The 27988-nt window shown below is 36.8% G+C and overlaps 1 protein-coding gene across 1 annotated transcript; it reads left to right on the top strand.

Moving 5' to 3' along the window:
- The first annotated feature begins 28 nt into the window (after positions 1–28).
- LOC140854332 (probable cadmium/zinc-transporting ATPase HMA1, chloroplastic) lies at positions 29–27988 on the top strand. Its single transcript, XM_073250131.1, is given in 11 exon segments — positions 29–682; positions 2551–2701; positions 2809–2993; positions 9135–9281; positions 10469–10664; positions 13076–13188; positions 20282–20318; positions 20321–20414; positions 20416–20520; positions 23499–23604; positions 27160–27988. Coding segments are annotated over 11 exon segments (2013 nt in total). The 5' UTR covers positions 29–43; the 3' UTR covers positions 27400–27988.

Below are 27988 nucleotides of genomic sequence, written 5' to 3'. Positions count from 1 at the left end.
CTGCCCCACTCCAGAGTCATTGTCGCGAAACTATTAGCACATTATGTGGATCATACGGCGAGACTCCTCTGTCCTTATAGCTTTCTCCTCTCCCACCAAACCCCCCGGCTATTATTGTCCCTTTCCCGCCGTGCTCCAAGATCCCCGGATGGAAGCACTCGCCCTCGCCACAGCGGCCGGCGGGAGCAGCCCCACCCTCCGGTTCCTCCTCTCCCGAACGCCCAGACCCTCTCGCTATTTCTACCATTCCACTCCACCAAAACGCCGTCCCAACTCCCGCCCAAATCCCCATTCCCTCTCAATTCTCTCCAACAACTCCCTCTCCCCTTCTCTCCGCTCCCGTCGTCTCCTCCCTCCCTGCTGTGTAGCCTGCAAAGCCCATGGCCATGGCGATCACGACGACGATCATCACCACCACGACCACGACCACCACCACCACCATGGCCACGGTCACGGCCATGGAGGGGAAGGGGAGCTTAATAGGGCTCAAGAGGGGATCATTCGATTTGCCAAGGCCGTAGGGTGGGCCGACCTGGCAGATCTTTTGAGAGAGCACCTGCAGCTGTGCTGCTGCTCCATGGCGCTGCTGCTTCTCGCCTCCGCCTGCCCGTATGTCCTCCCTGATCGAGCCGCGAAGTCCTTGCAGAATGGTCTCATCGCCATCGCGTTCCCTCTTGTCGGGGTAAGAATTTGCTAATCGTTCTCGTGTTTCTTGATCAAACGAGAAAATAACTAGGATTCTTTGACAACACAGAATCGAAGAGGAATCGAAATTTTTTTCTCTGAAGTTATTAGGGTTTTACGCGTGCATAAACATAAAGGGGTCATTCTTGCTTGAATTATGAGTGCTGACCAGAATTCGAGATATCTCATGAATTTTAATCTGTAATTGGTATATTTCGATGACTTAATGGACATCACTTGCCTAAACATACCTTGTTAGTTCTTCTATGCTGGAATATACTAATATTCGTTATTACTTCTCCTGGAGGCAGACTCCTCAAGTCTATCTTTGTTTTGCTCCTTTGATTTTTCTTTTCCAGAGATCTGAGTCATTTACTTATTTGTAGAACTTTGACCTGTGCCCTTCGAACAAGGATGTGATCTTGTAGACAATAAAATGGTTTGAGTGCACATGTGTTTCGAGAAATTAACAATGTTTGGAATCTTTTATTGACAACATTGGAAACATGCATTAGGGATTAATAAGTGAGACATGCATTAGGAAGCAGTGGTGTGAGAGCCCGTTATATTCACATTTGTAGCTTTATCGATACCAATAGAGTAAACCAAAGGGTGGGCTCAGGCCCTTGTCTCTATTGTCTTTAATAGATGATCTGAAAATTGATGTTTGGTGTGGCTTGTGTCATATGCTGTATTCTGCATATGAGCGATCTGGTATTAATTGAAGATATGAGAATATGGTTGCATGCTGAGGCACTTTGGAGGATATTGTTGAGCTGATCAATTTAACTCTATTATTGCATATTGTTTGCAATTTATAGTGGAAATGTGAATGATATTCAAGGTCTCACATAAATTTAATGGCCTCAATATGTCTTAGCTTATTCTCTTTATCATCTTGAATTCATTATTCAATAGAATGGTTCGTAAGAATTTAAGTGGGGCACATGTCAGGATTGAGCTTCATCAAGTGTTCTTGTGATTCCTAATTGGTAGCCAGACCCTATGAACTACAAAATTGCACGAAACTTGACAAGAAAGCTTGCTACTTCTATTGGTGGTGGATGCCAGGTCTTATGGGAAAAATATCAACTAGAGATGTGCTGTAATTTGACTCAAAGTCTCGCTACTTCTGCTATTCCTTCTAAGGCTTGAAATAGGGTGACAAGGCCTTGACATTGACTCTGCACTGGCTTAACTTGTATTTTCACCGTTCACCCCAAGATGCTACTCTACTTGCAACTTGCAGTTTCTTTCACCAGCTTGTTTCTCATTGACTTTTCCAAGAATGATTCACCATATTAGACTTTATGTATTCTGATACAATGCACACGAATGCATTTCCATTCTAGACTTAGGCATTTTTTTTATCAGTATTCATAGCATTTTGTTTTTTTGGCACCAGTTACAAAATTTGTTATTTTGATTGTTACAGTGGCAGTATTCTGCTAAATACGAGAAAATAAATGCTTTGAAAGTTTCTTAATTGTTATAGGAAATTGAATTGAATTTTCTGGATTGTACTTGCTTTTTAAAAGTCGAGAATGTAAATTAATGACTCTGGAATGGGACAAGGTCCAGCAGTTGCTGTTAACATAGTCTATCAGGTAAAAGAGCCGGTATGCTGGACTGTGTTGTTAACTGCTATAACTTTATTCTGTAGCATTTTGTAAATTCATATGATTACTTCGAGTAGCCTTAATTTCCTTTTCCTGAGTTACAGTCTGTAATGCTTCAATCTGAATCCTTTCTATGCCCATAATCAAAAAAAAATAAAAAATAAAAATTCAACAACCTTTTATATATCAAGGGCTTCTTTTTTGTAAATTGGGAATCTCTGAGTCCATTTTGTTTTCTATATTTTAGGTTTCAGCAGCTCTTGATGCTGTTCTAAATCTTGCTGCTGGGACAGTAAATATCCATGTTCTTATGGCTCTTGCAGCCTTTGCATCAGTGTTCATGGGAAACTCATTGGAAGGTGCCCTGCTTCTTGCAATGTTTAACCTGGCCCACATTGGTAAATGATCAGTAATTAGCATCGAGCTCCGATGTTCTTATTGTCCTCCAAATAATCTAAATATCTGAAGCCTCTGATGTATTAATGAATGGCATTTCTCTCTGCAGCGGAAGAGTATTTCACAAGCCGATCAATGATCGATGTGAAGGAACTCAAGGACAACCACCCAGATTTTGCACTGCTGCTGGAAGTGAATGGCGATAGACTACCTCAATTCTCAAAATTGAATTACACAAAAATTCCAGTGCATGACCTTAAAGTGGGTTCTTATATTCTCGTCAGGGCTGGTGAGGTCCGTGTGCAGAAATCTTTTGCATGTTTGTACTATAACTGGATATTTCTAGTTTATAGTTCTCCGTTTCAGATATGGCACTAATATTGTATGATAGGTTGCTGTCGAGCATCATTATGCACACACCATTATACCAAATGCTAAGTGCAGATACTGTTTCTGTATATTGGTTAATGGTTATTAACACCTTCTTGTATCAACCAATGCTATAGGCCCATATAAATTTGATTATTACCCTCATTAAAAGGTTGTTGCATAACATGCTTATTAGCAGTATAATTTAATTCTTAAATGATATTTGAGTTAATTTGAAGCATTTTCAGCAATGGAGAGAGAGCATTGTCAATGGGTCTTTATTGCCCATTTCACCAGTGCTTTGGGGTGCTGCAGCATTGATGTAGGTTTTTTCTAAATTAGGATTAGTTAATTTGCTAATTTTATTGAGTCTTGAGGAGTAGGTTAATATCTCTTATTTTCTTGCAATTTTCATAATAATTTTCAGAGATATTTTTCTAGTGAATTTCTAGGTCCTTTTATGGGTAGAATTGTCATCTATAGGTCCTACTTTAGGTCTAGGATAAGTTAGAAAAGATTCAAAGTCATCAGAACTGTGATTTGGAAAGATTTGATGATCTTTTCTTTGGGATCCATTGGGACAACAGATGTATTAATATTAGAAAGTCCTTAATTATCGGTTTTTGATTTGATGGAGTTTTGCTTTGATCAGGAGTCCTATTTTGAGTCAAATAATGGAAGTTAGTAACCTAGGTCCATTATAGAAGTTTGAAGTCCTTGTATGACTAGGAAAGTTTGTTGTAGGGCTGTTTGAGTGCTTATAAAAATGGGTCCATGAGGAATGACAATTTATGTATGATTTATGAATTTGATTAAACAAAGTGACTTCTTCATGGAATTTCATCCTCTATTATTGTCTCTCTGCTCTACATTTTTTCTTCTCTTCTATTTGACCCCTTCTTCATCTTTTTCCTTCTACTTTCGCGCCAATTTGTCTATTTAAAAGGATAAATATGGAGATACAATAAAAAAGGGTGTACCTTGTTCATGAGGCTCTCACCTTGGGATGGCAACAGGTAGGGTACCCACAAAATTTGCCCTACTTGTATCTGAATATGTTTAAAATCTTACCACCCAAACTCATCCACAAACTTGATTACAAAATTGAGCAAAAATGCCAAACCCATCCTATTTAAAATTGGGATACCCACCAGGTATCTGAACCCATCCGATTAACCCTCATTCATATTCATATTATCATGGGAATAGAACTCCATAAATTGAATATTTTCTTTCTAGCCAAAGAAGAATCCTTTCGATTAAAAATCCCCCAACCCTACAAAAGATAATGCTTCTACGAAGATTAAGCTCTCAAAACCTCGAGGGACCAACTCACACCACCACAACTCACGCAAAATCCCATATGCTTGAGAAAAAAAATCCCAACCAGAACCTAGGAAACCCCTCCGATCTCCCTTAGGTGCTCTTCTTCCCCATAGATCTCCGAAAAAGAGAATGAAATGAAAAGAAAAAGAATCGAATACAAAATGATCGATTTGTGGCAGAAGGTCTTACCTTTTAATTTTTTCCATCTTTCCTTTGTTGTCATTGATTTTTCCTATGTTTTCCCCTTATTTTTCCTCTATTTTTTTCCATCCTCAAGAATCTCAATCAGGTGTGGAGCATGCAGTGGCAGCCGAATAGGGAAGCTTGGACAATGGCTGGGGTTTTGTATTGGTATTTATATATAAGAGTTCAAATGGTATAAATATATTAACAATCAATTTATAAACATAGCGAAACCTTATCCCGTTTGGTTAAGGTAGTGGTTAGGTTATTCAAGGATTTGGAGTTCAAATCCTCTCATCTTCCTATTGTACATATATTTTATAAAATTTATAAAATATATATAATTGGGTTCGGATAGCGGATACCTAAGGGGCAAATCCCAAACCTGTCCCAAAACTGAACAGGCTTAATTTTAAATTCCAAATCCTATACGGCATGTGAAATATGTACTATTGGGGTTCGGGATGGGTCGGGTATGTTAGGGTTCGGGATGGGTCGGGGCAAATCCCAAACCTGTCCCAAAACTGAACAGGCTTAATTTTAAATTCCAAATCCTATACGGCATGCGCAATATGTACTATTGGGGTTCGGGATGGGTCGGGTATGTTAGGGTTCGGGATGGGTCGGGTATGCGGAAAAACCTGCCCAACTACCATTCCTACTCTCGCTGTTGCAAGGTTTGGGGAGGGTTAGATGTGCACAGCCTTAGCTTGATGTGTGGAGAGTTTGTTTCCGAACCCACACCCAGATCACAATGGAGCAACCTTCCATTGTGCCAAGGCTACCCTCAAATAATCAGATCTAATTAGGTTTAAAATTTGTTTCTGCACATATCTATATTATGCGTAGACCTATCTCTAAGGAGCTGCATCAAGCATACCAGCTATGATTATTTTGTTTCCATGGGCAATTACTGAAATTGTTGGAGTTTGATCTTAGCTCAGCCAGGTGCCATAGTATTCACCAGATAGCAAAAGGTGATTAGGGATTTAAGAAGATATTGTCAAGGTAGGTAGGTATATTTGTTGCTTGTCAATATTGGGGTTCTCTCTTTCTCTGTCTCTCTGTGTTTGCCCTTTTGTCTTGAGTGAACAACAATTGAAGGACAAGAATCTCAAAAAAAATATTCAGAAGTTGAACAATACATCATTAAGCTTAGTTTTGCCACACCTTCGCTGAGTGGCTTTGTGCTTCTCAAGTTTTTAAAAGTGGACATGGTATGTGGGTAGTTGGGGGTACTGCATAGTGCATATGCAGATATTTTTGAAATATTCAAGATAAAAAGGATAAAAATAACAGAAAATTAGCAATCAATAGATAAGTATTGGAAAAAATAAATTGTATATTTCCACCTGCTTATTGAAAGCCAATTTTAATTATGTTACATGGTAACCTAAAGGAATCGACAATATGCTGCTGTTTTTTCTGTGCTCAAATTTCAAGTATGCTAGTGCAATGAACAAACCTACTGATTACAAGTGAAAAGGAGAGAGAGAAGAGAAGTGAATGCACTCACTAGCATAGGGCTCAGGCTGCATGTAAAGGCTACCTGAGCCTATGCGAGCATGTAATGCCCCACGATGTGGTTCAACCACAATGCAGTGTGGTCATTAGACTACATCCATTTATGCAGCCACATGGACGCCATTTTGAAATAGCTAGTGATCCTTATCTTTTGATCGAGTGAAAACAAAAATTTTCTGACTGGTACATTATATTTACTTGGGAAAATCAACATGGCAGTGCTTATTTAAGGATTTAAAAAAAATTTCTCTTTATAAACTTATGGGGATGGTTTTTTTTGACTTGCATCATTTTTACTCTTTTCAGTGCTGTCTTCTCTATTTATTAGAATGATTCCATTTGGCTTAAGCTTGCTTCACGATAGCAACATAAGTTATGGTCCCACAAATTGCTGTCAAGATCTTGCTATCGACAATCCAGATCATACAATCTGGATCAAAATGGCTCTCAGCTATCTGGATTGGATCCCTGGATCAAGATTAGTATGTATTGTAAGATTGAGACTTGGACTATTCAACTAGTGGATCATACGATCCTTTGGATCTTAGGATCCAAATCCAGGTTATGTTTTTACACATTAATGTCCTTAGTTTGTGCACTTAATACCAATCAGTTTCTTTAACTTTTACAGTGATTAATTCACATTCAATCAACTTCCAAAACATCAACTCAGCAATCTCCTTTATATCTTTAACTTTTAAGAATAAAGAGAAAATAAAATTAATGTTTTGGAGCTACACCTATAATTATCTCTTCACCCATTTTGAAAAAAAAAAATAATTCCTTCTAAAATCTCTTACTTTGCAGTAAAATCGAGTTCAATAAGCCTATGGCTATATACATTTCTTTTTGTACTGTTGGGGATCGATAAATCAAATTAAGATATTCTATTGACCTATATGATGAAAAAGAAAAAAGCTAGATTAACTAATTGGACATGGTGCTTGTTTATTGGGCATGGTAAAAAAAATGAGCATGTTGTTTTTGGAAAATCAGGTTTTTATGTTTCTATATGATGGTTTGTTGCTCTTTGTTTTTACTGTTTTAATGTGCTTTTTGGCTTTTCTATTGTTTCAATCTTACTTTTTTTTAATGTTTATAAAAAATAGGAGAGTATTTTGCATTTTACATTTTGCGGTCTGATCCAGAATCCGATCCACTTCAACTCCCTTTATGACTTATGATATGATCCCAACACCCAATCTTGACCAAGTTGATCTCACAACCTAAGAACTTGGTTCCACACTCAAAAAGGGAACTTAATCATCCAATCACAGCACTCAGCCAACCATACTTTGAAAATTAGCAATATAACCCTCTAAAACACGAATAAATAAAATGTGGACATCTAATAAACAGAGCAATGCAATTAATGAGATCATTGAGATGAGATAAAATCAACACATTTCCAGTGCCCAAATCTTCCATTTGCATGTCTCAATAGCTTGGTTGCACAACATTTGTAGATATTCAATAGTATGTTTTGAGAAGGTGTATTTTCTTCTTCTTAGGGACTATCTCAAGAAAAAAGAATGCCTGTTAGATTACAAAAAAAAATGGGAATAAAAAATTCAAAACAAGTTTCTTATTCTTGTTTATCAAATAATGCTGCTTTGACCTCTTATCCGTTTGTTGCATGTATCTGAATACTATTACTTGTGTTTCTTTTTAAATGCCATCCCTTTTTTTCCATCTGTTGTTTGTCAAATACAATGTATGTCACATCGCCTTTCTGTTTGAGAGTGCCATTAATTTTAATTCACATAATTGTTGATGAACTTTCCAATCACAATGACGATAAGATTCTAATATACTAAGCTATTGATATTATATGTGATATTTTCATTGATTAGTATGGAGCATATTATTTTTTCGAAAATCACCATTAAATTAGTGTGCATATATATGCAAAATATAAGCAGAAATCATATTGGATGGTATCTGCAACAGTTTGGACTTTGGACTTTCAGCTTAACATGGCTTGCTTATATCTTGGGGCGCTTTCTTTTTATTCACTTATTATCAGATGGCATGGCTTAGTGTTCATGCATTTTGATCTAGTTTGGTCTACATTATCATTTTGATCAAGTTTCCATGTCTTGGAAGTCTATCATGATAATTTTCTGTCATGGAAATTCGATATAATATGATTATGAATAATCAGCCCCATTGATGCTCTTAATTTTTCTTATAATATTTTTTCTACAAATAAAACAATGCTGGAAAAATTACTCTCTGTCATATGTTGCTTTTATAGTTGTGTGAAGTTGTTGATGCTATTGTTTTGCTTTTGTTATCTTTATCAGCACCAATATGCTTGCTGAAGATAATTCTTGTTTTACATTCGATTTTATTAATTTAACAATTTATTAACCAATTCCATCCTTTGTGCATCATGAAAACAAAATATATTGAATTATTTAATACATACTTCACCATCTTTGTTTTCTTGTTGTACCTAGCATGACACTATTTTTCCTTTTTAGAGGACTGCCATCACAAAACATGACATGTTACGGTATTCTTGTTCATAAATGGCCCATATGGTTAGGAGTTAGGACGCATGGTTCTTTCACACTAGGTGTGTGTTAATGCCTAAGGCATTTGCATTATACCTGAAACACTATAAGTGTTGCTGACTTGCTGTCCTCTCTGGTTATACATTTTAAGAGCCCAAAGTACTCCCTTTAGGATCATTTTAAGCTACATTACCACTCACTGCTGGGTCTATAATCTTGAGGATGCAATTTCACTTAGGGGGGTGTATGTTCATTTAAGCATCACAAGTACTAATGAAGTGATTGATACGAGTCCTGCTGTGAGTATGATACATTATTGAAACTGTAGATGGATTCCCCCTTACTTTGCCTTTGTTACCTTCCTGCGTGCTAGAGTAGAGTTTCTTAATGAGGGTATCATTTTTTCCCATATCATAGAGTATATGTTATTTTGTGGTTCATGTCTCTTGAAGTGTTTTTTGATATACATAGTGCTTATCATATATTCTTACTCAAATTTACTTATTTTGATCAGGCTGTGCCTGTGGATGGGGAGGTCTTTCAAGGTTCATCTACAATTACTACTGAACATTTAACTGGAGAAACTAAACCTCTAGAAAGAAAGGTTGGAGATAGTATTCCTGGGGGTGCTAGGAATTTGGAAGGAATGATGATTGTTAAGGTTTGTTTGAAATTCCATTACAAGTTATATTGTTATATTATTTTCATCTTAATACTTTTTTCTATTGCCTAGGTCGTCAAGCAGATATAGTTCTTCAGTGTGATGTTTTTCTTTTTTCTTTTTTTTTTTTGCTTTTGTATCTTCTAGTATTTTGATTGATTCCTTTTGAGCTCGGGAGCCTTCGGTGGAGAGGTCATTTTAAGAGTTAGCAAGAAGATAATAGATGCAAGTAATGGACATAGATGTAATGTTGCTTAACATATAATTACCATCACGAGGCACTACATTGAAAACATTTTCTCATATGTGCCTAGGTTTGTCAAACATTTATTGTGGTTATATTTGTTGCCTTGCCAAGTTGTCCCTTTTGTATACCTTCTTTATTGATGAAACAATTATATTGTTCACCTGAAAAGACAAAGCAATCATTTTTCTCCTTCAAGTGGTTTTTACAAATACTTAGTATAATTCTGTTGACTAAATGGAATTATAGATATGTTTCTAAAATGCATATAATTTGGTGCAGAGAATTTTAAGGGTTCAATATCTATACTGAAGGATATGCATATTTTCAAATTCTCTGCATGTCTGTACTGAAGGATTTGACTATTATAAGGACCCTCCTTATCTTGGGCAGTATTAGTCAGCATGCTCCCACATTAGTGTATGGCAACCCTCATTATGGTGTATTGAACAATGGTAGTTATTACAGATGTAGCTGATTATCTTTTACATTGATATATTTTTTAAGATGTACTTTCCATGTAAGAGGGTGAGCCTTGGTGCAACAGTAAGTTTGTATTGTGACCTAGGTATCACAAGTTCAAAACATGGAAATAGCCTTGATGCATGCAGGGATAAGGCCGTGTACGCCTGACCGTCCCTAAACCCTGTAGTGGCAAGAGCCTTGTGCGCTAGGTGGCCCTTTTTACTTTTCCATATATTGTTTGTATGATGGTACTTGTGGTTTGGAAACTTGATGTTGTTTAAAATTAACAATAGGCTCTTAATCCAAGTACTTATTAGATTTTCTATGTTATGTGTGTTGTATTATTCTGGATTAATAATCCAAGTACTTATTAGCTTTTCTTTTGATTCCACAACTTCTATATCTACCAGCTTTTGTCTTTAAATGTGTTTTAAACTTGGTAATTTATCTAGCTACCTTTTTCCCTTCTCTTCTGTAGGCAACAAAGTCTTGGAAGGATTCAACATTAAACAGGATTGTGCAGTTGACTGAAGAAGGGAAGCTAAATAAGCCAAAGTTACAAAGGTGGCTGGATGAATTCGGAGAGCACTATAGCAAGGTTGTTGTTGCTTTATCTTTGGTGGTTGCTTTGAGTGGACCATTTCTTTTTAAATGGCCCTTCATTGGAAACTCAGGTACTTCCCTGCTGTATAAAACTATTTTTTTGTTGTTTCTGATACTGCACACATATTTATCTAACCTGCATACTCGTTAGGTCCTATCAAACTTCTATCTCTTTCAAGTGGTTTAGTTGAATCTTTTAAGCATGCTCCATTATAGTTCCATTTACCACAAATTGTTTTAAATTGCAAATGCTACACTTGATCTATAGTGAATTCTTTCAGCACATAGTATTTGTATTTATTTGTCATATATTTTTATATATTGTCATTATATATATTGTCAACCAGGAGTTAGGACCACAAGGTCCTAAATCCTATGTGCATGTGTTATTCTCCCATTGAAAAAGTGAGTGAAATTTAAGGCACTAGAGTTCTATGGAAGTCAAACTACGAGTTTTTATTTTTCTGGATCAACTTTCCACTATTGACAGCTTATTTGCATGATGCTAGATGATAGATACTTCAAAGGCATAGTTTCCTGAGACAAAGTTAAAGGTCCTGCTCCTGCATATATGTAGGGAGGTTGCATTCAAAAGCAAATGAACACTCTAGCAAAGGCATGATACTCAACTTGGCTTAAATAAGGACCCTCCTGCATGGTTCGTTTGTAGTGGTATGCTCTTAGAAGGCCACAAGTGAGACAAAATCACTTAGCCGAGATTTTTACATGCACAAGTTTTCCTAATCTGCATGCAGCATGTGCATTAAACATATGGCATGCAAGCCAAGAAAGGAGTGCACTCGTTTTTTGTGTGGAAAGGTGAAGTGGTTGTTCTGCAAACTAAAACAACATTTAGATCTGACTCATTTCTATACCTGTCAGATTGCTCAAAGCTCTGGTTGAGATTAGGCAGTGCAGTTTCATGGCTGCCATTGCATAGTGTCAGGGCTTCTTCCTGGAACTAGTTTGCTGGTTGGTCATTGGGGCATGGGGGGCATGCAATGACAGGGGTGTGATTTCACATTTAGTGGTAAACAGTTTGTAAATTCATTTTCTGAAACTATACTGTCAAAATGAAATGTTTGATTTACTATTGTACACGCAGTCCATGGTCCATGTCCCTGATGCCACAACTGTTCACTCTTCTCTTAATATATTTGCTTCGAGGCCCCATTGATGTGTGATTATAGCACATTATGTAGAGCTTGTTGGATGATTTTATAACAATGTCTAAACCTGATATACGGGCAGAATGGGATTCACCCGGTACCAAGGCACTAGCCGGTGCCTTGTTAGTCATTTAGGGGTCTAGGTGGCTAACCAAGAAATCATACATAAAAACAAATCCAAAAAATGATATGAGTCCAAGAAATACATTTCAACATCTAAAACATATCAAAGTTGTCTTTGTGGCAATGGAGGCAGTGGTTACTCTTGCTTTCACTGCTCAGAGCATCATCAGCAGTAATGGCCTTGGTCATTTTTTCTGGTGGAGGCAGCAATAGCAATAGAATGAAAAAAGGGAAAGATTGAGGAAAGACAAAGAAGAGGAAAAGGTATAAAAATTAAAAAATTACAAGCATTTGTGCTGTTTGCCTTCACGAGCATTGGCTGAAATTCTTGGCCCTGAGTCCCACAGCCACTAAATTCCACACTGTTGCTCTCATCTTTCTCTCTTTTCCTCTCTTCGTTTTCTTGCTTAACCTAGGGCACAATGCAATAGGGTAACGTGAGGACTGCACAAATCATGCTTTACTTGCCTGACCCAAGCACTCGCCTATGCATCCATAAGATATGTCCAGGATGTCTTGGCATGTTCTAGTGCATGACTTGCCTTGATTTAGCCTGCAGGTTTAAGTGAGGCGCTGGAAAAATATGGCAAATTTTGTTAAGCCAAGTTTTCTAGTGCATCAGAAGTTACTGTTTTGAATAAATTATTAGAAGCCTTCACGGTTCATGGCAAGGCTGAAGCCCATTAAAGGAGTGAAAAAAATTCTAAATTGATTAAATTACAGCAAAATAAAAGAGGAGGCAGTTTAACATCTTGCTGTTCTCTTCAGCAGGGGACATGATACTTCCTAGTCTATCACTCCTCTTTTTCAAGTTCTTTTGCCTCAATACATAAAGCACCGACACATATGGTTCTCTTCCAAATATCTGATACAGAGGGCTTTGAAGTAAATTTTCCATATAGAAAAAAACTGACGGACTTGATAAGAGTTTACACTAACTAGTTACGTCAAAATCTGAGGTGATAATAATTGGACATATGAAAACCTGCTGTGCAAATTCTAATTGCTATCTGAATTTTATCTACTTATGCTTCTTAAGATGTGTATGCATGCCATAACTTAAAAATGTTCCTTTTTGTTGTATGGAGAAGTTCTGTAGATATATCATGGGTGATGCTTTGATCTATCTTTTTTTCTCTGCTCGACTTTGTATCTTTATAACGTTTCTCTGATAGCATTATCTCTTTTAGTTTCCAGGGGTTCAATTTATCGTGCCTTGGGGCTTATGGTAGCAGCATCTCCATGTGCATTAGCCGTAGCCCCTTTAGCATATGCTACTGCAATCAGTGCATGTGCTAAGAAGGTAATATGGTCACTCTTTAGTGCTTTCCATTGGTAGAACTGTACTGACATATTATATTCAAATAATTTATTGATTATTATGGTATTTGCTCGTAATCTTTACAGATGTTTTGTTTCTTTATTGGTATCCACTTGTTCACATATTGCTAGAAGTTCATTCAAAATATATTCTAAAATTTTTATTTCTTATGTCTGATGCATACAATATCCTTTTTCATTTACTTTCAGGCTTAGAAGGGAGGGCCAACCTCTTATAATTGTTCATGATTTTTATGCTCTCGTTCCTGCTTCTTATCTAGGAAATCTATATTGTGCATAGCCTCTCCCATCGATGTAAGTTAACTAGAAAGTAAGATCAAGAAGAATACATATTTTGAAAGAGGAGCCATAAGAAATCATCTAGCAGCTAATTACATTTCACCCTAAGGAAAAGAATACCATCACAGGCAATTTCAGGCATCATCTTGTTGTGTTTGAAATAGCCTATTGTATCAAACATTTAGTTACCACAATTTTTTTACATGGGATTATGGCAAATTTATTTTCTAACAAGGAGCTACAAATCTTGAAAATGCTTTTCCTGGATTCATGAGTTGCCCAGTTATTTGCTCGAGGAAAAAAACCTTGGTTTATGTTTGTGAGGATATGCCCTTATTGTGCTTTAAAATAACCTATAATCTCAATCATTCACACAACAAAATTTCCTTCTAGTGATTTTATCTGATATATATATATAAATTTTCTCCGATCTTATGTCTTATTGCATTCTCTTTAGCAAAGATCTTAGAACAATTAAGCAATATTTCTTCCATAACTTGTGTGACTTCTCATATACATTGTAATACTAAACTTTATTTAAGTATTATTATGCATTTTTCTGGAATTTCTAGATACAATCTGCTTTGCAAGTTGAAATCTAGGTGCTTTTTTCCTAATTTTTTCTTTAATTGTAATCTTCCATTTACCAAGCAGTGTACGGTCCTAACTTTTGGCTGGCCTCATGAACGTCAATAGTCAGGGCACTAAATGAGATGGTCTTAAAACCTGTTCCTCTTCTTTTCTTATTACTATATCACACAAGTGGCCACAAGCTTTTTAACGAACCATTTGTAGCTACAGTTGATAAACAAGGGCAAAATTAGGAATTTTCTGTTGGGGGGGGGCATGTCATTGAATGGTACTTGATATTTTATACCAGTATGCTGTGTATTAATGTCACTTAATTTTACTTGAATTCTGAACATCTAATAGATTAACCAAAATTGTTAAATTCATAAATATGATATGATTCCTTAAAAGGCTTTAAATTTCTGAAAATGTACAGGTGTTACTCTCTATTATAACTTTATATTGTGACAGATAAAAATGCAAATCTATGCATTGATTTAAGTGTTAACTAGGCCTGAGCTAATTTAGTTTCAGTAACACCAAAAAAGGGTTAAAATGTGTTAGATCACCTTCCCTGCACCTGTGGAGGACTGGAACCAGCAAGCAATCACCAAAAAGGGGGGTGGCACAATGATGGAGGCGCTAGGATGCAAGGGGCGCCAAGAAACCTTAGGCGCTAGGGTTTCCTTCCTTCCAAACTTGGCAGGTGGAACAAGAGGGGGCGGCTAGGGTTTGCTGGTATTCTTGGGCTGTGTGCATGGGGAGAGAGAGGAGATGAAGAGAGAAAATTGAGAGAAAAATGATCTCTATTAATTGGCTTAATCAAAACCCACACACAATGTATACTTATATACAAAGTCAATATGACTTGACTCAAAAACTCCTATGGCTAACCTAATGTGAGATTGTGCTCATCCAAGCCCATGTACACCCATGACTTGATCCAATCACACCTCCTTTGGACTCAAACTCAGCCCAATACAAGTTAGCTTCTCAAGGCCCAAATCTTCTAGACCTCGAGACTATGAAGGCTGACAGCCTTTCACCCTAGGGCCCAAATTAGCCTTAGAACTTCCATGAATGCCTCATGGGTCATGAATCTTAGCCTTTCCCTTGGCCACCTGAGACTTGGGAGCACCACACCAGGTCTTACAAAATGGCCCTTAATGATTGGGGAAAACAAAACAGAAGGCCTCAATAACTTGGTCACTTGAATGGCCTTATTGCTACCCCCAAACCTTTTTATCTCAATCTAAATGGAGGTGTCTTCATTATGAAATTTAAATGAATCCTCAAAATGAGAATTTTATTTGACTAAATTAAGCTAAGGTAACGTCTTCGTATTGATGTTTGATTTCATATTATTATCTAGAGTTTGCATTTATATAAGCTATCTTCTATAGAATTTGACATAGAAGTGCTGAAAAGTGACAATATATGCCGAAGTTTGTGAAATTGCTATTCAAGCTCTATCAAATGGGACCATCTTTTAACCAAAAAACATAGAGGAACATTTCTCCATGTACTCGTACATGTACATACATACATACATATATATGGAGAGAGAGAGAGGGAGAGATTGGGCTACTCTCAACAGTATTTAACTCCTAATACTTCTTTTTAGCCACAAATCTGCTTTAAGATAAATGCCATGATAAAAATATGCCCACATTATACCATTTTTACTAATGCTTGCTTTCTTCCTCACCTCGTCCAATTATCTCTCCCTCATGTCCCTCGGAATGGCAATGGGTAGGGTACTCGCAAAATTTGCCTTATTAGTATCTGAACCTGTTTAAAGTCTTACTACCCAAACCTGATTACAAAATTATCCAAAAATCCCAAATCCATCCCATTAAAAAATGGCAAACACATTGGGTACCCGAACCCGCTTGATTGACCTTTATTTGGGTAAGGTTATTCAGGTACTTGAATCTGCCTGATCAACCCGAATAACTAGTGGTTAGGCTTTCTAAAGATATAGAGTTCAAATCCTCTCACCCATATAATACGTATATATTTCTATAAAAAATTATAAAATATACATATGTTAGAATTATGTTTATTTAATAAGTCCTTATATAGGAAGGACATATTTAGTATGTCTCTAAATTTAGTATACTCTAAACGTGGTATGTACTTGCTTTCCAAATATGTACTTCTTTTCTTACGTACTTGTTTCTCATCTATTTAAAGAGATGGGATCTCATTAATGAATTGAATTTCTTTTAAACTTTTCATTTCAACATGGTATCGGAGCAGGTCGCTGCACCCTCTCCACAACCCTAGCCCTCCGTCGCCCCTCCTTTCACAATAGGCTACAGCAGCCCTGGTCGTAGTAGCCCTCCCACATCATCCCTAGCCACAACAACCCATGTCGCAGCCCCTCCTCTTTGTCAGCAACCTTCAAAGCCCTCCTGCATCACCCCTAGTTGCACCAAAGTTCCAACTCCCTTCTCAAAAATTCTACTTGTCTCTACCTTTCTCAAAGCCTTTTAAACCACCGTCGTCTCCACTTTCCATCTCCTCGTCAGCCTTCTTCATTGTCTTCCATCGTCACTGTTAGAGATCTCTGGTCACAGTTGTCTTTGGTTCTTGCTGGATTCCTAGCCGTCATCTAGGACTTTGGATTTTTGTCTTTGCTAGATCCTTACTACTGCAGTCCTAAAATCAAGTTGTTCACGCAATAGCAGTTTATCCTTTGCCATCTTGGAGGTCTGATTAATACTTGCTGTTTGCTGAAATTTGCTTGTGATTCTATAAGATTGGCTTAGGGACTTCCTGTGCATCTCGAGAAGCAATCTATTCTTGGATAAATCAACATAGGTTCCTTTCCTATGCCATGCAAAAGTCTTTTGGTTGTCTTTTTGGCTGTTTACTAATCACGGAAGTGGTACATTGCCCAGGATTTCTCTGACTGTCGTATAAAGGTATCCTTCCCTCTTTTACTGTCTGGTTGTCTGATTATTTTTGTCCTCCTCTCTGACTACTAGGGCATCCTTAAATCGCAACAACAAACAACTCTCGACACCTTTGACTCTCAGTTCTGATGCTGCGACGAGGGACCTAACGGCGACTATGGTAAAGCTCAATGACACTAACTACCTTTTGTGAGTTCAATCGTTCGAACTATTTATTGGTGCCCAACGAAAGACGTGACACCTGATTGAAGATTCTCTAAATTTCAAAGATCCTACCTATGACAACTGGCTAGCTAGTGACGTTGTGTTATGTTGTGGTTGTTGAATGGCATGGAGGAAAAGGTTAGTGCTGGTGTCATATTCCTGAAGACAGCTAAACAAATCTGGGACACCCTCAAGGAGATGTATGGCCATAAGAAGAATATTTCAAGAGTTTTTGAACTCTGTGAGCAACTCTTCATATTGCAGCAAGGTGATCAACCTGAAAGTACTCCTGTTAACATTGGTCTAGAGTTTTGTGTTGAAGATGCAAAATTATTTAAAGATGTTACACGATGGATGAGGTTGATAGGTAAACTCATCTATCTCACTATCATTAGACCAGACATAGCCTTTGCAGTGGGGGTTGTAAGTCAGTTTATGCAAAAGTCAAAGATAGTTCACTGGAAAGCAGTCTTGAGAATATTAACCTATGTTAAGAGTTCATTAGGAAAAGGTCTACTGTACAAGAAATATGGACATCTTAGAATTGAAGCCTACTCGGACTCTGGATATGTAGGAGATAAAGGGGACAGGAAATCTACGTCAGGTAATCCTATATTCTGGAGAAGTAAAAAGCAGAATGTTGTTGCCAGATCTAGTGCCGAAGCTGAGTGTAGAGCTATGGCACATACTACTTACGAGATGATGTGAATAAAGTCTCTGATATCTGAGCTTGATTTTGATCATTCTGATCCTATACAAGGTTTAAGGTTCCGGTGGAACGTCTCGTGGGACACTAAGATGAGGTGCCATCCTATGTATCGGGACAAGACCATCCCGTTAGTATCCCAGCATGCTGATTGGGACATTGGGACATCTCTTATCCTAAGTGTCGGATTGGGCGGGACGGCGGTGCGTCCCTTTTCATAGAAAAATCGGAACGGTCCTATCTCATGGGATTTAAAAGCTTGATCCTATGCATATATATTGTGATAATCGGACAGCCATCTATATAGCCAGCAATCCTGTGTTCTATGAGAGGACCAAACACATTAAAGTAGATTGTCATTTTGTAAGAGATGCTATGATGAACAAGACTATCATAACATCATTCACTCTATTATCTAAGCAATTAGCTGATATTTTGACTAAGCCTCTGTCTTTTGGTATTTTCAACTGTATGTGTAACAAGCTGGATATGTTTGATATATATGCTCCAGCTTGAAAGGGAATGTTAGAATTATGCTTATTTAATAAATCCTTATATAGAAAGAACATATTTAGTATGTTTTTAAACTTAGTATATCTCTAAACGTGATATGTACGTGCTTTCCAAGTATGTACTTCTTTCTTGAATTTCTTTTGAGCTTTTTCTTTCAACAATATGTTATCGTGTTCAGGTAGCAAGGAACCGAGAGTCAAATCCCAAACCAGTGCCAAAACTTGGATTTTAATTTTAAATCCTTAACCCTTCTCAAATCCTATAGGGTGTTGTTAAATGGTTTTATTAGGATTCGGGATGGGTCAGGTATCCCAAAAAAACCCATCTGACTGCCATCCCTACATGTTCCATCCCGATTCTTCTGCCTCATGATGTCTTGCAATCACCCCAAACCTACATTGCCTATATTTCTGTCTAGAGCTAGTTTGCTCCTAGATCCACTACTAGATGAACAATTGATGGGAGTGCAGGTCGGCGGCCTTTGTTATGAGCCTCCGAAGATCTCCTTTTTTTTTGTGATGATCATCAATGTAGATCATGTTTGATTTAGTACCTGTATCCAATCTATCAATGAAAATAAGGAGGGAGCAGCATCCAGCATTGAACGAAACATCAAGGGTGGGTAGGGGAGGGAAGAATGTGATGGGGTAGAGGTGGTCGAGCTTGTCCATGGCATAGGTGAGGGCATAATGGTAGTAAGGGAAGGAATAGGTAGGAAGAGCGATGACAATGTGGTCATGGATAGGGTTGCATAGGCTAAATTTGTTATGGTAGTGGCATAAGGACAAATGGATAGGCAGCGTAGCCATGGCGACCGTCAACCAGCAAGGATGGGATTAGGGGCAGTCAGTGGGTGGTGCATAGGGGAGGACTAGAGGAGATGAACAAGAGATTGGGAAGCAGGGGGGGTTAACGGTGTTGAGAAGCTAAAGCATGGTTCCTTTTCCCCCTTTATCATACACAAAGCTTCAAGTCTCTATCCCATGGGTGAAAAGTTAGAAATGCTATGAGCTAAATACTATTGAGCGGAGCGCCCTTACTCTCTCTCTCTCTCTCTCTCTCTTCTTTATCTATCTATTTATTAAGCGCGCGCGCGCATGCACATATGTATATTATGCGTGTGTGTGTGTGTTACCTAAAAAATTCTGATATTCCTGAATCATACCTAGATACCATAAGTTTCTTATACTCTTTTTATATCTTATTTACCTTTCTCGCATGCGCACACACACATATGTATATTGTGTGGGTGTGTGTGTGTGTGTTAAAAATTTGTGAATATTCCTGAATCATACCTAGATGCCATAAGTTTCTTACACTCTTTTTATATTTATTTACCTTTCTCTACTCCCTAATGGTTTTGAACTTCATCAAGGTGTTTTTTTAATACTTTTAATGCTTTGTATTGCATATGTTTGTCCTTGCAAGATATACCTGTAACTCAAAGCTTGATCATCTGACCATGGACGTGATATTGATGATCCATGTATTTTGGAGTTGTTGGGTCTGAAGGCTTGATTTCTTCTAGCACTGCATGTTTACATCAATTATTATATCAATGATCATAATTTAAACTGATTACAAAAAGAAGTATTGTGCTCAAGTGGAGCAGCTAGATTCTTGATTGGAAAATATTTGCAACTCTTTGGGAACTCCAAGGAAAATTGCTAGAATTGCTGTATGCATTTTGTAGTTTTCCTGGATTGCACTACATTGAGTTTTTCTTTTATTTTCCACATAATACTTAAAATGTCAATATATTGATAATGTGATTGCTTCTGTTTTTTATCTTCTTATTTTCGTCTTATGAGTATAATAATACAATTTTATTAGTGTCTGATTTTGTTCCTTTGTTTTTGTAGGGAATTTTGCTTAAAGGTGGGCATGTATTAGATGCCCTTGCAGCTGTCAGTCTATTGCATTTGATAAAACTGGGACCCTGACAACAGGGAAGCTTATGTGCAAGGCAATTGAGCCCATTCATGGGCATTTGGGAGGAAGAAGATACGAGGTTCCATCGTGTTTGTATTCCAAATTGTGAAAGTGAAGCTCTAGCGGTAGCTGCAGCAATGGAAAAGGGAACTACTCATCCTATTGGAAGGTAAAATAATAAAAATGAAGATCAATAGCAGGGGAAGTTATAGTATGTCTTTGTGTTATTGTCATTGTAATTATGTTTGTCAAAAAAATTGATGCTCGTCAGAAAGGACAATTCAAATAATTTTCTGCTAGCTGTCTTTCAATTTCTCTTTGGTGGGTAAAAGCTTTCCTATCTCTGTTTGATGGGGTAAAAGCTCAAAAATATACTTACCAGAATTTAAAGAACACATTATAAGAGTACGAGCAGCATTTTACTGGAGGAAACAGATACAAGCTAAAGTCATAGGAAGTTACCTAAACCACATTCAAGTATGCTTTCCTATTCTGAAATCTTAAAGTGTAGCTGGTGATTCTCATTGGTAGTTTTCCATCCATAATATGATCTAAGGAAAGTGATTGCAACAGTTGCAATGGTGTATTAGCCTCTTTGATCTAAGTAGGATTGTTGAACCTTTTTGTAATTGTTTGATTTCCTCATCATATGAAGTAATGATTAAAAATTAAGCAAAAATATCTGTTCATTAGTCCAGAGGTCCCATGACCAGCAAAATTGAGGGGACATAGTTATGAATCACCCCCTTTCCCTCTCCCAAACCCGCTTTCTTTGGAAAAACTCAAGATTTGTACTACATTGAAGAAACATAATGTTGAGTTTTGGCGCACTAAAAGATTCCATCTGTCAACTTTTCAACCAAAAATTTGCCTAGAAAACTCATCTATACCTATAATACCATATTGGAATCTCATGCAAATTCTATTCAAAAAATACCATATCTTTTTCTATGGCAAACTTTATGCTATTATATGATTTTTTTTGTAAATTACCTCATACCAAATTGGGAACTTCTCATTCATATACAATTTGTTGGCTTTTCTTTTCTCTCCTAAATTTTCCTAATTTCTGCTAAATCATGACCATAAATCAGTCTTGTTCAACTTGACTCCTTTTTTTTTGTGTAATAAGGGAAAAAGGGTAACAAGTGAATTATATTTCCAACTTTTTTTATGTTTTTTAATCATCAGAGTCTGGCCCATAATCCCTTCCAGACTTGGAGTTTAAAATAAGTAAGCTCTTTGAACTCACTGCCTTGCTCGCTTTCCTCTCTTTCTCGTAATCTTCCTAATTTCTTATAACTCCCAACCATCGAATCACTCCTAAGTTTTTGACATGGATTGGCCTTTTCTATTTTTGTATGATAAAAGAGGTGAACACTATTGCACATAATATTTTCTACTTACAGATTTGAATTGTCAACCTTGTTCCAAACCATGGATTTCTTAGTCAATTCTAATTTGCCAGCTCCATTCTGTTTTTTCTTAAATCTCTACTAAATACCATACCGTAGGTCACTCCTAAATTTATGGCATGGGGGTTCTTCTCCTTGATAATATATGGTATACTAGATATGCTTGTCTTAACATGCCATTGCACATGTATAGTTGCAAGTAAATAAAGTAAAAAGGAGGGATCTGACATGAAAGTATGTGTTTATCACTTTCATGATGAACAATGTGTACCAATTTCATATTTTAGACTTATATTTTTCTTTCATTCTCTTCCATTTGATAGTACTATAGTGAATCTATCATTTGTCTAGTGCTGCCTTGGTCTGATTCTATATTCTTAATCCATTTTAAATGTTGATGGTTGTGTTATTGCTGCATTACTTCTTTCTTTGTTAAGGGAGAGTGGATTCTTGTTGATATGGAGAACTATTGTGACCTACATGGAAGATATGCACACATCGTAACCATGAGTGACAGGTTTTAGCCAACTATCACAGCTGTCTAAATTATCTTCTGTTAATTTCGGTTGAGGATTCAAAATCTCGCATAATTTCTACCATTGTTACCTGCCAGCTATCTCAGCTATCTAAATTATCTTCGGTTAATTTTGGTTGAGGATTCATAATGTTGCATAATTTCTATCATTGTTACGTCTGGTCTTCTTCACATCTTCCTAGTTCTTCTAGACAACTCCATCCTTCCATTATCAGGGCAACACCTAAATGGTGCAACTTCTATGCATCCTCCAATATGCACATATTATTAATTTCCTATAATTTTTAGATTTGCCGCATTTGTTCCTGAAGATTTTCATTTCCATGATTCTTATCTTGTCTTCCTAGACACATTTTGTTTTTTGATATTCTGATCCATGCGACTCTGGCAGCATTCCTGCTTTCATAATCTAATGACATGTCTTAAAAGCATGCGGTAGTCTCAGGCTATGTCAGAAACTTCTCTCAAGTTCAGTTATTGTTTTCTTTTTTCTGTAACTATACCTTGTTTATTTTATCTGTCTTATGGATGGAATGCAGAAAAAATGATTGCATGGTGTTTCCATTGGTAATCAATATTAATCATGGTCATTCCATTAAACTTTTGCTTCATATATTCTGGTTTTGTTCTAATGATTACTGATACATCCTCTACTTGTTTACTTTGTTATTTAGAAGCATTCAACCCAATTCTACTAAGATAAGGATTCATACATCATGCATTAAGAACATGTAACATGGAGCCTTATCTTAAAAGTCATTTCATGTATAACAAATGCAAAAGATAGCAAGTGTAAATGTGCAGTCAGAATATCCCATATCTTTTTCACAACCAAATCTAGAACCTATTAGTCCTCTGATAAATGCTTAGACACTCCAACATCCCGACTTGCAATTATCAGTATCTCATTTGGAGGTAAACATTTATATGTGTATAATGTTTTATTTAGCATGATTTCAGTGTATCTTTCGTACCAGTACTGTTACTTAAAAATGTTCTTTTACTGGTTGGCTTGAACTCAGTTAAGTTGGAATTTTCTTTTAATTTGCCTTGATGTATGGAACCATGATAGCTTATTCCTGATTGTTTACCTGCATAAGTGGTCGATATTTGTTTCACAGAAAAAGGTTTTTCAAGTTATATATGCCCATTGAAAAGCTTTATTCTCATATAGCCCTATGCCTGCTTGCTCTGCAGAGCAGTTGTAGATCATAGTCGAGGGAAAGACCTTCCAGACATTTCTGTTGAAAGCTTTGAGTCTGTACCTGGCAGAGGTCTTTTTGCAACATTGACTGGTATCAAGGTAGTAGGCTGCATCTTAACTCAGTTTAGTTAATATCAGCTATCATATTTATCTATCCAAGCATGCTCCATTTGGTTACATGCTGCATTAGCTCAGCATTTCCAGTGAAATGATTCAAGTTTAGGCTATTTATTTTAAATTTTGACATAGATCCTCAAGAAACGAAAAGTATTGCCAGTAATAAGCTACTACGAATTATCAAGTGTGGCAGGCCTGTGTGGAACAACTCTGTAGACTTTTGCATTGCAAGTCTTTGTTTCTATGCTTCAAAAGTTTTTCAAAATGCAATGTCTTGTGTAGTCTCTTATCTTTTCCTATTATGTAGCTATGGTGATTATTTTTTCTTCCACATGTAAATGTCTCAAATTTGATAATTTCTTTGCAAGCTTATGCTCATGTCCTAACTGGGCGATGATGGAAAGTTATGTCCTTTATTGCTAATGTGAATCAGGTGAAAAACTACATATGAACAGTATAATGTGGTCAGAAGAGCAGGGACTAGTGGGATTTTGCTGTACTTTAGTATAATATTTTTATTTTAAAATTTAACAGATCAGGTTTTAACAAGTTATTATTAGGATAACGTGCAATTGCTAGACATGGATCCGATGGATGGATGAGAGCAGTCATCTTATACAGTCTGGGAAGTCTAGTTGGTATTTATCTAAATTCATGACGGCCGGTGTCTATGATAATCAAGGTTCACCATCTTAGTATCGGACCCCATATCGATGAAATCCCACTATAGTGTTGGTACGCGGTGTGGTATGGTATGGATGTATTGATATGGGATGGTTCAGTATATCGGTACGGTACCAATATGGTATGATACGCCCCATACCGCTCAATATGGCTGATACAGCGAACCATGATGATAATGCCTTACTTGATTTGGAGACCCACCTAGGGTAGAGCAAATAACTGAAATTCGAAGAAACCCATCCAATCCGACCTAATAAACATCGGTTTCGGTCGGTCGAAAGACAAATCGAGTAGAATCGGGTTGGAGTTTGTAAAAAATCGATTATTTACGGTCAGATTCAGTTCCTACACTTTTAACCCCTATGAAACTGAACACAACTGATGTAATATTTCACAAACTCACTTTTATTTTAAGACGGCGTCGTTTAGACTTCAATACTTTATTCTAAAAAATACCCTATCATCCATTTGGATTCATGGGAATATTAATGTTGAATTGTTGATGGAAGCATATCAATTTGAGACAATTCTAAAGTGAAAGCTTTCAGATGTGGTTGCTTTTAGATGAGTAAATCTTTTTTTTTCTATTTTATTTTGTACAAGTTCAAAAATAAGTCCAAAATTTGTAACTTATAACATTTGGGTTTTTTTGTATTAAATTGACAAAAAAATAAACAAATAAGCTTAAGTGGGCCAACAGACTTAAAATCAACATTGGATCAACATTGAAGTCCAAACCGATACAATCTATTTGAACCCACTACAAATCATTTACTTCGGTTTCAAACGGTTTATACATGATAAACGGTCGGCAGTGGATTGAATTTTCTTCAACCCGATTAGGTTCGGTCGGGTGAAATTTTTTTTCTCAACCCGGCCGAATCCAACCCGTGCTCAGCCCTAGACCCACCTATTCAATTGAGAAGCAGCTGCCGCTACATAAGGGCCTCATCTAATAAAATGAATTGGTTTTGAATATTGAAATTACTATGACATTGTGACAAAAAAGGGGGGGAGATGAACACTTTTGAAGACCGGGGGAGTCCAACTTTTCCATCATTCTTTTTTTCTTGTGGGACCATCTATGCTGGCCTAACGCCCTATTTGATTTGTTGTTGTTGTTGTTGTTTCTTTTGGCTAAGGCCCATGTTATGGATAATAGTTTTCCTTTGTCCCATGTTATGCATCATAGTTTTCCTCTTTCTTAGGAGAAAGTCTATTAGGAGTTTGCTTCAGTAAAAATCTTAATGGGGGACATTATGGTTTTACACAGGGTACCATGCTGCTACATCTCAGACGACAAGCCTGGATACTGAGGCATTTGAGTTGACTTTGAAAATAGTTTATTGGAACTAAATGACTACACTCCATGTGTTAGCTTTTAAAGTATTTTGCTCTCTCTTCACAAGGAACTTTTGTAGATGTTTATATGATAAACATGACTAAAGAAATGGTCGATTATTAAAAAGTTGTTAATAGAAAAATGTAATAGGAAGTTCTTATACTAAATTATCATAAACTAATTGCAAAATATTGTTGAGCCATATGTTACGTATACACTCCAATTTCAATGTTTCTAGAAGTGCCAATAATTTTCAACACTTGGATGATGACCCAACATGGCTAGGGAGTAAACTTTGAAACATCCTGTTGATATTTGCAAGAAGTTCCAACTTTGCCTCTTTTTGTTTCTAGTGTTGATTTCACAAAGTATCATTATGCTTATAATATAAAGTAGTCACAATTTTTTGTTAGCTTAAGTGTCTTTGGGATTGTAAGTGACCTTGATATCTAGGGAACAACTAGAACAACAAGCAAACTCATGGCTTATAAATTATTTTATTTGTTAGATAGCTCATCTCTTTTTTTCAGTTAAATTTTGTTTTATTTAGCTAAAGAAAGTTATTTGATACATTTTTCTTGGCAAAAAGCTTGCAGAATTTTCCTCAGAGTCTCATTTGGACATGATAAAGATAACTGCAACTAAGTGGGCTTAAGAGAATTTTTGAAGAATAATTTTCGTAACTAGTATTGTGGTTGCATCTTGCATCTGTTAATTAGTGTTCGAAAGGTGGAAAGAGTCATTATGTAAATACAGAATTATACATCTGTTAGTCTTGGCCAACTGCAACAGTATATAAAATATTGTTTGTGGAGTCAATGATGCTTTCTTGCCACCATTCAAGGTTTTAAATCCCATCCGACGGGGGCATTCCAGTTTTTTCATAGAACCGGATGCCCCAGTCTCCCACTGTGTCCCTATGCCAATCCCGATGGAGAGTCCTAGAGGTACCCTCTGTCTCTCTCTCTCTCTCCCTTTCTTTCCTTTTCTTTCTTTTTCTTTTATTTCTTTCCTTTTTTCTTCATTCCTGCCTTTCTTCCTTCTTTCCTTGCCTCCCTTCCTTTCTTTTTTGTTCTTTTTTTTCTTTCTTTCCTTCCTTTTCTTCTTCTTTCTCTTTCCTTTCTTCCTTCTTTCTTTCCTTTCATTCCTTTCTTCTCCCTTCCTAACTTTCTTTCTGTTTTTTTCTTCTTTCCTTTCACTTTTCTTTTTCTCCATCTTTCATTTCTTTATTCTTCTTCTTTCCCTGCTTGGATGTGTTCTGGAGTCCCAACACATCTTAATGATCTCATTTTTTATCAGGAATGGGAGAGGACAGCCGAGACACAACCCCCCCCCCCCCCCACCCTTCCCGTCCCATCGGGACTTTAAAACCTTGCCACCATCGCTATGTGCTTCTTTGCATGACTTTATAGACCACTTTTAGCTCTTCGTGGATATGAATGAGAAGGTTGCATTTGGAGCTCCTTATGCTGCCTACTAATTTAACACTACATTCTCTGTCTTTGATATAGTCACTAACTGGAGATAAAGAGCTTTTAAAGGCATCGCTTGGTTCTGTCGAGTACATTGCCTCATTGTGTAAATCTAGTGATGAGTCTGCAAAAATAAAGGAAGCGGTGAGGACATCTGCTTACGGTAATGATTTTGTTCAAGCTGCTCTCTCTGTTGATAAGAAGGTAAGTCATCCTTTGTCATGTACTTGTCTAAGTTTGCAAATTTATGAAGGATTTATTCCTAAGATAGCACAATAAAGCTTTCATGTGTGGATAACTTGCATCTGAGGTAATTTGTGATAGGATATGCTTTATTCCTCTATTTTCATGGTCCCTTCTCCCTTAATAAAAATAAAAAGCATGCCTCAACCATTTCTGAAACATATTTTAGCTGATGTAAGTTCCAAGGGATAACTTCTATTTTATTGCTTCATAAGATATCTATAGTTGGTAACTAGGGGTTTGGCATTTTAAAATAGCTTCCAACATTTAACAATCTGTCATGTGAAATGAACAACGTTGTCAAAATCCTTGCATAGGGCAAAATCAGGGAGCAAAATGTAAATTGAGAATAATATCATTTGCTAATTTAATCATGACGTGATATTGTCTTTTTCAACATAAAAGTGTGTGGCTTTCAGAAAGAGATAGTAGTGTAGAGACAAGTGGCCATCCAACAACTGCCTGAAGTTCCTTCAAAGTAAGAAAAAGCAGTGAAAAGAGCATTCTCAATATAAGCTTTCATCCTGCAGCAACATCACAGGTTTCAGCAAACATAAGATTAAACAACTTACTATAATGAATGGTGGGAAAAGGCTAGCTTTCTATCTATAAATGACAAAAAAAT

Source organism: Elaeis guineensis, chromosome 16 (genome assembly GCF_000442705.2).
Source record: "Elaeis guineensis isolate ETL-2024a chromosome 16, EG11, whole genome shotgun sequence".
NCBI lineage: Eukaryota > Viridiplantae > Streptophyta > Magnoliopsida > Arecales > Arecaceae > Elaeis > Elaeis guineensis.
Note: the sequence above shows the minus strand (reverse complement) of the source record. Positions and strands in the feature narration are given on the sequence as shown.